Source organism: Mustelus asterias, chromosome 1 (genome assembly GCF_964213995.1).
Source record: "Mustelus asterias chromosome 1, sMusAst1.hap1.1, whole genome shotgun sequence".
NCBI classification, from domain to species: domain Eukaryota; kingdom Metazoa; phylum Chordata; class Chondrichthyes; order Carcharhiniformes; family Triakidae; genus Mustelus; species Mustelus asterias.
The window spans coordinates 56,222,394-56,235,787 of record NC_135801.1 but is presented as its reverse complement, the minus strand read 5'-3'; the positions used below and the strand labels follow the sequence as shown (position 1 = coordinate 56,235,787).

The window sequence follows — 13,394 nt, the reverse complement described above, 5'->3', positions numbered from 1 at the left end:
CATTTCTATTATTTCTCTTAAGTCATAGTCTGTATATCTACACTGATCCCTTGAATTTATGTTCATTTTCTTCTCTGTCTGAAATGCATACAATTTTTTTCTCCCACAGCTCAAATCTTTTTCTTTTTACCTTTGTTAGTTTATTGTTTATAATATATGTAAGCATTTCTTCTATCTTGAAAATTTTGTAAGTTTGATGTTTCTGCTTCTTTATATTTTTTAAAGAAAGCAACTCTGTTCTCTGCTCTGAATAAGTTTTTTTAATAAAATGATTAAAGCTTTTTTCTCATGAGAATAATTAATGATTTAATGATGTTCAGAACTTCATTGCAAAAGATTTGTAAGACTTGTATCCCCTTTCGCTGTAGATGCACCTTTGCTCTGTTTCCTGCTGCTAACCTATTTCTTCCTATTTGTAATTCTTCTTCTCTTGCTTTCTCCTCTTTCCCAACACCTTTTTTGTTTTTATTTGTATTTGATTTGGGATTTTGCCACTGAACAGTATCTCCTCCTGCAGACCCCTCTGATGTTCACAGACCAGATGCAGCAAGATGTCATCATGGTACTTAAGTTCCCATCCAACTCCCCAGTCACCCATGTTGCTGCCAACACTCAGCTGGGCCTAGCTGTACCAGCCATTATTACAGTAACTGCTAGCAGGCTGTTTGCTGTGAACAAGTGGCATAATGTTACCGGTGAGTATAGAGATGTTAGTGACAATACCTAGATTTATCATTCAGTCTTTGTGTGTGGAATTATTGTTCTGTGCATGTTGACGTGTCAAAAGACAGGTATATTCATTCTAACATCAGTGACTGAAAAATGTTGTTCACTATTTGAATGTCTGAACATTTGACTGAAATGATAAGGTCAGAATAATGCAGATTTAAAAAAATATAATGGGATTATTTTAGAATAAATTACGTGTTTAATTTTTTGAAGCAATAAACATTTATTTTTAATATGTTCTTCACGGTGATAACAAAGGACCAATGGGTAGTAACACTGGGAACTAGATGAGATTTGTTTCTCAAAAGCAAGCTGAGCTGAACAAGAAAATGTTATCAGGCTCAAGAGATGCAAAGAATTTTAGCTGCTCAAAAGAATACCTTGAAAACATACAATCTGATATCTTTGATTGAATAACAGAATCTTCATCATAATATGAATTGCCAAATTGATTGAAATGCCAAAATTACCAGAGCCAATATATATCCACTGACTATCAGTCCTGAAGCTTATAGCGAGCAATGTAAAAATTGTTATTTTTACACTGTGGCATGTGTAACATCTAATTTACTTATTTATCTACAATTTTAGGCCTTCATGGGACAATGCAGGAACAGCCATACCAGCTGCCAGTTGAAATCGATCCTCTGATAGGTGTGTCAGCTTTCCTTTCTGCGATTCATTACATCCTGCATACTGGGCTGAAGTGAAGATTACTGTTGTTTTTCACTCATGGTGGTTGGGAATGGAATTTTCTTGATAAACCATTTGCATGCAAATTGGAATGCAATGAGCTGTGGATTCACTGGTATTTCATCAACTCTCCCTCGTTGGTTTGCCTAATTTGTACAGGGATAGAACCAGTGTCAGTGAAAATTAATATGGATGCTGTAATAATGTGCGATTGAAAGTGTGCATGAAGTACTGTCAGGATAATATTGGATCTTTTCATCACTCAGACTTGTTGATGAGTGTGAATGAGCTGGGTTATGATAAATTGGTGCCCTCGTAATGTGTTGGCTGCATTGCAGAGGAAATTTTCATAATAACAGCAGAATTCTTTATTGCATTGGGTGGTGAAAAATATTGAACTGAAGCCAAGATTTCATCATTAAGAAGATCAGATCTTGGTTTTATGATCCTGCTGTTCAGAAGCCTAAATTACAGTAATATTACATTTCCAAACGCAAGGTATACAGTATATTTCTCTTGCTGCTGTTAGAATACTAATGCTGCTTTGTTTTTTGCTTTTAGCTAATAACACTGGAATGCACAGAAGGCAAATTACTGACCTCTTGGATCAAAGCATTCAGGTCAATTCCCAGTGCTTCGTGATCACTGCCGATAACCGCTTCATCCTGGTCTGTGGCTTCTGGGATAAGAGTTTCCGTGTCTACTCCACCGACACAGGTAATTGCCATTTTCCTCTACACATTCACTGATCCAGACATGGGCTAAGGGTAATCACAGAGGTCAGGGTCAGGGTCAGGAGCTTTTTTTTCTTTTTTTGTATAACACCATCTGTTCTTTTTCCCTTTCAAAGAAAACCAGTGTGTCTTTTCCCAATTTAACCCCTTCTAATAGCCCATTGTATTGATTCAAAAATTAATTGTCTAGAATCTACATTAAAAATATTGTATATAAAATTTTAACAATTATTGTTTTAATCTGCTTGTCATTTGAGTTCATTTGAAATGTTGCACTTCCAAAACCATTATCTGAGCTGTGCCAATGCACTAAATACTCAGTGACTGATGCTAGAAATGCAAGTTTCTGGTTGTCAAGGTTATTATTTCCAAACTTTAGCATTATTCTTTTATTATGAAAGGTTTAATCCTTCACAATACGTTTGTTTAAATGTTGCAGCCTTCTCTCGTAGACTTATAATATAGGCAGGGTAAACCTTGTAAAGAAATGTGCACCATTTCATTTTCAAGTTAATGTGCGGTGGATTGTAAGGTAGATGGATACATGGAAATGTGGTCACGGTTTCTAGGCCCTTTTCAAGATGGTGTGGGGAAAGCAAGAAGCCCTAACTGCTGGTTCATTGCGGGTCTTCAAACCTGCTTCGTAGCATTTTTAATAATTTTCTTGCAGATTAGAAAGAGTCTTGACATGATGATGGAAAGAGTGATGGCAATATTAAAATGATGAAATACATGTGTTGTGGCTTGAGGATGGTGCATATTTTAATGAATTAGTTTGAGGAATTTTGTTGTTCCTTTTTACAGTTATGTTCCCAGCCATAGCATTTGTCTTCAATTTAATGACAAATTTAAATGTTGACGGTTGCTTTTTAATTCTAGTTGTGCAGTATATATTGTGGAGGCGTCTGAATGTCCATTCAGTATGTAATGAATAGGCTGTTGACCTTTGCTAATCTCAGATAATTCCTTGGATTAAATAGGTTAAAGCATCCCTTCAAAAATTGGGGCTGTAGAATTATAGAAACCTGGAGTTTACCGTTATAATGACTGAAAATATCAGCAGTAAAACTGACATCAACTTTTGAAATTCACAAACATGCAGTTCAGTGTGGAAATCTAGAAGTTGCTGTCAGAAATGCCCTGCTGCTTCAGAGGGTGCACTCTTCATAGATGCACTGAGTCAATGATTTAATGTGAACTTCAATCTTTTACTATTGTCGCTGTATAAAGTTAAGCCTTATTGAACCTGAGTTTTTAACAGCATACTAAGCCATGGAGCTATAATTGTGGGCTCTGCCAAGATCAGGAACAGAGGTGAATGGGGTCCAAAATTACTAGCACTGGTCAACTTGCTGATTTCCTACCTCTGCTCCTGGCGCTGCCCATTTTTACTAAAGTGGGTTCGAGATCATCAGGGATACCTCCCCCGGCGACCAGCCAATTAGATTGAAGAGTCTTTTTAAAGGCACTTAAAGGAGGCTAAATTGGGTTTTCCAGTCGCGCTCGTTTCCCAACATGATGTGGTCAGTTTAATTGCCTAGATATGGGCACTCAGTAGCAGGGGAGTAAGCCAGCTCCCCAGCAGCCCCTCCTTACCTGCTTGGGTGTGGTTGCAGCCAAAGGCCAGCTTGTAGTACAGACTATATGCCACCCTAATTGGACCGGGGGCCTTTGTCCATGCCAATTAAAGGGGAACCCCCCAATAAAATCCTAAAGAGTGATTGTTTCAAACCCAGCAATGGGTTTGGGCCCCATAAACATTCCCAACTCCTGATTCCTGCCCCCTGAGGGATAACCTAGTCCTTAATTACTGCTGACCAACCCCTCTGGCTGTGAATAAAGTAATTTTAAAAGTGGTATTGATAGATTGTTGTCAGCCAAATGCATTATATGAGTGTCTCCCTCCATTCCATAGTCAGCAAATCCATGCGTTTTTAATTTTGTTTAAATTTTGTTCGATTTTCCAGCTTCTATCTTAATTCTGACATGAACTTGATGGACGGAATGTCCTCTTTCTGTGCCATAATGAATCTTATGTTCCAATATTTATTTCACTGTCCGTAAAATTAAAAAGTGAATGATAATCTGTAATTTTACCTTCTGTTTTGCTCTGTGAGAATTCTTGAATCGTCTTGATTATTTAACCTACTCAATGACTGAATACTGTTCCTGTGTGCTGAAGATCTCTTTTAGATGATACCAGAATTAAATTAATGTCACAATAGGGAAAATTAAAGCCATCGAGTCCATCCAATCTTTGTAAGCAGTTTTCTTCAAGGTTGGCTATTAGGACATGCCTGCTTATTTAAACATAGAAATAGGAATAGACCATTTAGCCCATCAAGTTTGTTCCACCATTCAGTGAACTCATGGCTAATCTGTCCAAACTCCTGTTCGTCTTAATATTTTGAAAACTTTGATCCTTCACTGCTGACTGCAAAATCTGGGCCAAAAAGATGCTGAAGTATTAATATTGGCGGCTCTACATATCTGAGATGTACCCAGTTTGTGCATGTTTGTCAATTTACAAACATACAAACTAGGAGCAGGAGTAGGCCATTTGGCCTGTGGAGCCTCCTCCACCATTTGATAAGATCATGTCTGATTGTGGCCGAAGCTCTACTTTCTAGTCTACCCCTTATAGCCTTTGACTCCAATTTGATGCTATAATGTCTCCGTAACAGATAAGAATTGAAGAACAATCTAATCTCTAACGCCATGTACTCTTTACAGCATTTATTTGGGTGAGTTTGAGAATCAGAATGCAACAATGAAATATTGTTTCATTAATATAAACAAGATATTTGTTGTAATCCAGAAGCTGATGTACCCAGGAGACTATCAAAGTATATTTATTTTCCCCAAGTAAGATTTTTATCTCACTTGGTTTAACTCTTTGTCTAAAAGTTAGTGTTATTAATCATCTCATCAATAGTTGCAGGGAAAACCTAATATGTTAATAACCTGTTGGAAAGCAAGTGGAAAAAATAGACCCATTTTAATAAAACAACACCCAAGCTTTTGACCAATCAAATGTGTGAATTAGCTGATAAACATTCACTTTAAAATGCTATTTTGTAATAGAGTAATCACAGGAAATGAATTGAATCACAGCTCATCGTGACATTGCCATCACCTGATCACCAACCACACAGGTTTACCAGAAGGTGGTCATGCTCTAATCAGGGAACAGTACTATTTTTTTAAGTAAACATAACTGCTGCCAAACCAAGATTAGTGATCCGGGCACTGGTCAGGGATTATGCCGGTACTGGTCTGAGGTATATTTGGAGAATGCAGATCTACGAGGGATGTGGGAACTTCAGCTATGTGGAGTGACTAGAAAAACTGGGATAGTCCTCCTCAGAGCATAAAAATTGAGGAGATATTTAATAGAGATTCAACATTATGATTTTGCATTAGCTAGAAACTTTAAAAATTAAAGAAATCTGAATTCAATGCTAGTCTACACATGCCTGCACTGCGCTGAAGACGTTAAGGTTAAGAACCAGCTGTTTGGAGAACTCTGACTTCAATTTTCTTTCTTCACATCTTGTTTTGTGACCACAACTTTAAAATATTAGTTGCATTTAGGTACTTTCTAAAGAAACTGGTTAAAGTTTGAGCATGAAATTTGGATCTGTAGCATCACTGGAGGTAGTACTATGGAAGCCAGTCTCCTCCTGAGAATGTGTGCTTCGTTGCCAGCCACTTGCAGTGTAGCCCCCATTGGAGTATGTATCTTGAAAAGGACCATAGCACAGGAGTCCCCTATGGGTCTTGGAAGCAGGAAAACTGGTGATGTCATGACAATGCACAGGCCTACCAGCTGATGTAACAACCATTTTCCATATTTGGACCACACTGATCCGTTGAACAAATTTGCACATCATTCAGCAAAGGTGAAGTTTCAGCCACAAGCTAGATCCTGCACCAGTCCCATATAAAGGCCAACAAATTGCAGGTGAGGTGCTTTTGGCTGTTTATGTGCGAGTACAATGCTATATTTTTGAGGAGGTGGTGTTTACAGTCAGAGAGGACAGAGAAATATCTCGGATCTGGGGAGTGTGGCGACAGTGCCTCATGATCTGCAATATGTCCAGGAAATGGAACAGAGGATTCAGGGACACACTGTAGGGATTGTTTGGTTCTATGGAAAGCTCAACAAAGAGGAGGGCAACTCTCCACGAAAGATGCTACCCATCAAGGACTTTGAAGAGTATAGAACATAGAACATAGAACATAGAACATTACAGCGCAGAACAGGCCCTTCGGCCCACGATGTTGCACCGACCAGTTAAAAAAAAACTGTGACCCTCCAACCTAAACCAATTTCTTTTCATCCATGAACCTATCTACGGATCTCTTAAACGCCCCCAAACTAGGCGCATTTACTACTGATGCTGGCAGGGCATTCCAATCCCTCACCACCCTCTGGGTAAAGAACCTACCCCTGACATCGGTTCTATAACTACCCCCCCTCAATTTAAAGCCATGCCCCCTCGTGCTGGATTTCTCCATCAGAGGAAAAAGGCTATCACTATCCACCCTATCTAAACCTCTAATCATCTTATATGTTTCAATAAGATCCCCTCTTAGCCGCCGCCTTTCCAGCGAAAACAATCCCAAATCCCTCAGCCTCTCCTCATAGGATCTCCCCTCCATACCAGGCAACATCCTGGTAAACCTCCTCTGCACCCTCTCCAAAGCCTCCACATCCTTCCTGTAATGTGGGGACCAGAACTGCACACAGTACTCCAAGTGCGGCCGCACCAGAGTTGTGTACAGTTGCAACATAACGCTACGACTCCTAAATTCAATCCCCCTACCAATAAACGCCAAGACACCATATGCCTTCTTAACAACCTTATCTACTTGATTCCCAACTTTCAGGGATCTATGCACACATACACCTAGATCCCTCTGCTCCTCCACACTATTCAAAGTCCTCCCGTTAGCCCTATACTCAACACATCTGTTATTCCTACCAAAGTGAATTACCTCACACTTCTCCGCATTAAACTCCATCCGCCACCTCTCGGCCCAACTTTGCAACCTGTCTAAGTCTTCCTGCAAACTACGACACCCTTCCTCACTGTCTACCACACCACCGACTTTGGTGTCATCAGCAAATTTGCTAATCCACCCAACTATACCCTCATCCAGATCATTAATAAATATTACAAACAGCAGTGGCCCCAAAACAGATCCCTGAGGTACACCACTTGTAACCGCACTCCATGATGAATATTTACTATCAACCACCACCCTCTGTTTCCTATCCGCTAGCCAATTCCTGATCCAATTTCCTAGATCACCCCCAATCCCATACATCTGCATTTTCTGCAGAAGCCTACCATGGTGAACCTTATCAAACGCCTTACTAAAATCCATATATACCACGTCCACTGCCTTGCCCCCATCCACCTCCTTGGTCACTTTCTCAAAAAACTCAATAAGGTTAGTAAGGCACGACCTACCTGCCACAAAACCATGCTGACTATCACCTATCAATTCATTACTCTCCAAATAACTATAAATCCTATCCCTTATAATTTTTTCCAACATCTTGCCGACAACAGAAGTGAGACTCACCGGTCTATAATTCCCGGGGAAGTCTCTGTTCCCCTTCTTAAACAATGGGACAACATTCGCTAACCTCCAATCTTCTGGTACTATACCAGAGGCCAACGACGACCTGAAGATCAGAGCCAGAGGCTCTGCAATCACTTCTCTTGCCTCCCAGAGAATCCTTGGATAAATCCCATCCGGACCAGGGGATTTATCTATTTTCAGACCCTCCAGAATATCCTGCACATCCTCCTTATCAACTGTAATACTGTCTATTCTACTCCCTTGCAACCCAGTGTCCTCCTCAGCTATATTCATGTCCCCTTGCGTGAACACCGAAGAGAAATATTGGTTCAATGCTTCACCAATCTCCTCCGGTTCCACACATAACTTCCCTCTGCCATCTATAACTGGCCCTAAACTTGCCCTAACCAACCTTCTGTTCTTGACATACCTATAGAACGCCTTAGGATTCTCTTTAACCCTATCCGCCAAAGTCTTCTCATGTCCCCTTTTAGCCCTTCTAAGCTCGCTCTTCAACTCCCTCTTAGCCAATCTAAAGCTTTCTAGTGCACTACCCGAGTGCTCACGTCTCATCCGAACATAAGCCTCCTTTTTCTTTTTAACCAACAAAGAAACTTTTTTGGTGCACCACGGTTCCCTAGCCCTACCAATTCCTCCTTGCCTGACAGGGACATACCTATCACAGACTCGCAGTAGCTGCTCCTTGAAAAAACTCCACATGTCGGACGTTCCCAGTCCCTGTAATCTCCTAGTCCAACCTATGTTTCCTAATTCTCTCCTAATAGCCTCATAATTACCCTTCCCCCAGCTAAAACCACTGGCCCGAGGTTCATGCCTATCCCTTTCCATCACTAAGGTGAACGTAACCGAATTGTGGTCACTATCACCAAAATGCACACCAACTTCCAAGTCTAGCACCTGGTCTGGCTCATTTCCCAGCACCAGATCCAATATAGCCTCACCTCTAGTTGGCCTGTCTACATACTGAGTCAAAAAACCTTCCTGCACGCTTTGAACAAAAACTGACCCCTCTAACGAGCTAGAGCTATAACAATTCCAGTCAATATTAGTCAAGTTAAAATCCCCCATAACAATTGCCCTATTACTTTCACTCCTAAGCAGGATTGACTCCGCAATCCTTTTCTCTGCACATGCCTGATCCAGTGCAGTACATGAGGTGACTTAGGTTAAACAAAAAGGCCAACAACATGCACTCATCCTGTGCCAGTTGGCTTTATGCACCATCTTCAGCCTCCTAGAAAAACCAGCAGATGGCTGCTTGGGGATAGGGGCTATTCCCTCTGTATAAGGATAGAAAATATAGCATTAGAAAGGATTAGGTTTGATTTGATTTATTAGTGTCACATGTATTAGTATACAGTGAAAAGTATTGTTTCTTGCGTGCTATACAGACAAAACCTGAATGTAGTGTTACAGTCATAGCTAGGGGTGTAGAGAAAGATCAACTAATGCGAGGTAGGTCCATTAAAAAGTCTGATGGCGGCAGGGAAGAAGCTGTTCTTGAGTCGGTTGGTACGTATCCTCAGCCTTTCATATCTTCCCGATGGAAGAAGGTGGAAGAGAGAATGTCCAGGGTCATGGGGTCCTTAATTATGCTGGCTGCTTTTCCAAAGCGGCAGGAAGTGTAGACAATGGATGGGAGGCTGGTTTGAGTGATGGATTGGGCTTCGTTCACAACCCTTTGTAGTTTCTTGTGGTCTTGGACAGAGCAGGAGCCATACCAAGCTGTGATACAGCCAGTAAGAATGTTTTCTATGGTGCATCTGTAAAGGTTGGTGAGAGTCGTAACAGGCAAACCAAATTTCCTTAGTCTTCTGAGAAAGTAGAGGCGATGGTGGGCTTTCTTAACTGTAGTGTCGGCATGGAGGGACCAGGACAGGTTGTTGGTGATCTGCACACCTAAAAACTTGAAGCTCTCGACCATTTCTACTTCATCCCCATTGATGTAGACGGGCATGCCCTCTACTACATTTCCTGAAATTGATAACTATCTCCTTCATTTTGTTGACATTGAGGGAGAGATTATTGTCGTCGCACCAGTTCACCAGATTCTCTATCTCTTTCCTGTACTCTGTCTCGTCATTGTTTGAAATCCGACCCACTACGGTGATGTCATCAGCAAACTTGAAAATTGAGTTGGAGGGGATTTGGCCACACAGTCATTGGTGTATAAGGAATATAGTAAGGGGCTGAGGACACAGCCTTGTGGGGCACCGGTATTGAGGATGATCGTCGAGGAGATTGGGGCTTATCCTTAGCGTTTGCGGTCTGTGGGTTAGGAAGTTCAGGATCCAGTCGCAAAGGGAGGAGCCGAGGCCCCAGCCACAGAGTTTGGAGATGAATTTCGTAGGAATAATGGTGTTAAAGGCTGAGCTATAGTCGATAAATCAGAGTCTGACATGGGTGTCTTTGTTATCTAGGACAGATAGATCGCACAAAGAGAAGAAATATTAAGGTATTGAGTAGGGTTGGACTAAGACAGAATGCAATAAGCTCTAAATTAACTTAACAGTTCGTGTATATAAACACATAAAACATAGTAAACCAGATTGTAAACTCCAAGCTCAAATAGCTACTTGCATTATAACGGAGAGTAAGAAGAAGTTGAAAAAGGTTCCATTTGACAGTGACAACTTGATGATATGAGTGAGAACCAGGCTGAATGTAAAAAAGCTTAACAGGGGAAGTAAGGAAGGAAATAAGGGAGACGAAGAGACTAGCAACCATTGTAAAAGGGAAACCAACAGTCTTCTATAGGCATGTTAATAGTAAAGGTTAAGGCTAATTAGGGACCAAAATGGGGATCTACTCATGGAGGTGGAAGGCACAGCTGAGGCACTGTCATGAACCCTGCCTGATATCTGAAAGGGTGTCCCAACTTGGAAACACCAGTTCGTGGTGGTGTATGCTTTTGTCTACAGAAATGGTGTAAGGGGCCACCTGCGATACCCAGTGAAAATAATAACCAGCCCAATCATAGTCTAATAGTTGTAGTATTGTACTTATTAAAGACTATTTATTACAATAAAGAAAAGATACATACATGAACAGGACTGTAAGGATCTAAAACAGTTATGTATGAGAGACTACTAAACACACCCATACAGTTTAAGTAGGAATTACCCCTTTTGATCCAAAAGTACACTTACAAGATCTGAACACTTTCAGGACTGCCCTCTTCCCAAACAACATCTAAACCGATAGATCTATAAGTAAAGGCCAGCTTAGGTATTCTGCACTCTTGCTTCTGGTCTGCTAACTAGAACCTACTTACAGGTGTGATGATGCTGTACTTTTAAGAAATGTATTTGTCATGTTCCTTGTGCAGGATCTATTTTAGCAGATTCTTAAAAATTACCAATACCATTTTGTCCAAATCAGCAGCTCTGTATTGTTACTGTAGCAGCGTGGTTGCTCCTAATTGTTGGAATGTTTGTTTTCATCTGGACTAAACCCTGGGGTTTTGAGTAGGACTTGATTAGGTTGATTCACAGGTCAGGTGATATGACTGGGTGGAGCTAGGCTTACACAGAAGAATCAAGTCAGATGCTGCTTTGAGGCGTTAGAGAGCAGTGTCTCTCTTTTCCCCTCCCTGAAGTTGGAGACTGGAATCTGCCAGGAAACAAGACTCTTTCTCTGAGAAGTTGCTGCTTTGGAAGCTGCAGAGAGAGGTATCCCTTTCTGTCTCTGAAGTCTGGAGACTGGGAGCTAACAGAGAATAGGTTTATTTCTTTGAAGTTCTGCAGTTTGAGGATATGTCCTTCTCTGGAAACTGCTGTCTGGAAATATATCCAGAGGTGTTGAAAGGCTGGAAATCTAGTTCCCACATGAGCATATTTTCTTTCTGTGCTAACTGGTTCTAAAGAAGGGAATTATGTTGTGGGGATACTGCTAAATTGGAACAGTGGAGATAGCTAGCTGTTAATAATTATACGTTGTCATGTTTTAAGTATTCTAATTAGTAAGTTTTGCTAATTCTTTTTGTTATGTTCTGTGTTCTTAAATAAAGGTTTTTTGATATAAGCTTCATAGTGGGTCAATTGCATCATACCCGGAGCAAGACACTTTATGCTCACGCCAATGCCAAAATCAAATGCAAAAGTTAGGGTGTAGTCTAACTGCATATTTTACCTTGGAGTTAGTTACTGGTCTGGTCCCTAACACAGGCTGCTAGGTGGACTCAGCTCCTCAGGCTGCCAGATGGATACTGCCTCCTGCTTCCACAAAAATGTTGCCAATTATATCATTGTTTTCCTTTGAAGATTCCCTCTGTATATTTGGCTGTCTGTCTGTTAGTTCTAGCATTAACCAATGTATGTCTTCCCTAGATAGTGCAAACGCCTACCCCAAAGTGTATCCTTTTAGCAGGACAATGTATTTCTTTTGGTCTGTGTACAACTGCTAATCTCATTATTTGAATTCTCATCTTGTGAAAATACCATTTGAAATGTTGGTGGTTTTGGACTTGCTGATACACTCATGGACAGTACTAAATGGTACTTTGCATCTGTCTTTACCAAGGAAAATGCTGCCAAAATCATTGTGAATGAGGAAGTAGTTGATGTAATGATTGGGCTAAATATTGATAAAGTGGAGGTACTGAAGTGGTTGGGTGTACTTAAAGTTGGTGAGTCACCACAACCAGATGAAATGCATCCAATGATACTGAGAGAATTAAGAATGGAAATTGTGGAGGCACTGGCCATAATCTTCCAGCTATCCTTTGATAAACATACGTGGTGCCAGAAGCTGAAGAATTGCAAATGTCACACTCCTGTTCAAAAAAGGGTTCAAGGATAAACCCAGCAATTACAGATGAGTCAGTTTTACCTCGGCGGTGGGAAAGCTTTTAGAACCAATGATCCAGGACAAAATTAACAAAGATAGCTAGCGTGGATTTGATGAGACAAATTGTGTCCAACAAACTGGATTGAAATTTTTGATGAGGTAACTGAGAGGGTTGAAGAAAGTAATGTGGTGATCTGGTGTACCTGGGCTTCCAAAGTTATTTGATAAGGTGCCACATAATAAATAGGCCTGTCAGCAAAATCAAAGCTCATGGAATTAAAAAGGACAATGGCAACAGAGATGCAAGGTTGTCCGAGTGACAGGAAACAGAGTAACGGTGAATGGTTGTTTTTATTTGGACCGAAGAAAGATTCGTTCAGTACTAGGGCCCCTGCTTTTCTTGGTATGATTAATGATTTAGATTTGGGTGTACAGAGCACAAAGGATGACACAAGACTTCAAAATATTGTGAACTGTGAGGAGAATAGACAGACTTCAAAGGAATATAGACTGGATGGTGGAATGGGCAGGTAATGCCAGATGCAATTTGATGCAAAGAAGTGTGAAATCATATATTTGAGTAGGAAAACGGAGGCAAGGCAACATAAGATAATGGGTACAATTTTAAAGGGGATTGAGGAACAGAGGTTTTGGTGCGGGTAAATGATCATCAATTGCTGAAGGAGGCAGGGCAGGTTAAGAACGTGATTAAAAAGGCAAATGGGAATCTGAACCTTATAATTTCACAGAGCACAAAAGCAAAGACGTTATGGTGGACCTTTAAGAAACACTGGTTCAGCGTGACCTGGAGTGTTCAATTCTGGAAACCACTTT

General features: G+C 40.7%; 1 protein-coding gene across 1 annotated transcript in view; it reads left to right on the top strand.

Annotated features, from left to right (window-relative positions):
- The window catches only part of lrba (LPS-responsive vesicle trafficking, beach and anchor containing), a 901,160-nt gene that overhangs the window by 826,813 nt on the left and 60,953 nt on the right, over positions 1–13,394 (top strand). The window contains exons 49-51 of the mRNA XM_078212471.1: positions 518–695; positions 1,321–1,383; positions 1,984–2,139. Of these exons, the coding sequence (XP_078068597.1) occupies positions 518–695; positions 1,321–1,383; positions 1,984–2,139 (397 nt within the window). The remainder of the gene's footprint in view (positions 1–517; positions 696–1,320; positions 1,384–1,983; positions 2,140–13,394) is intronic.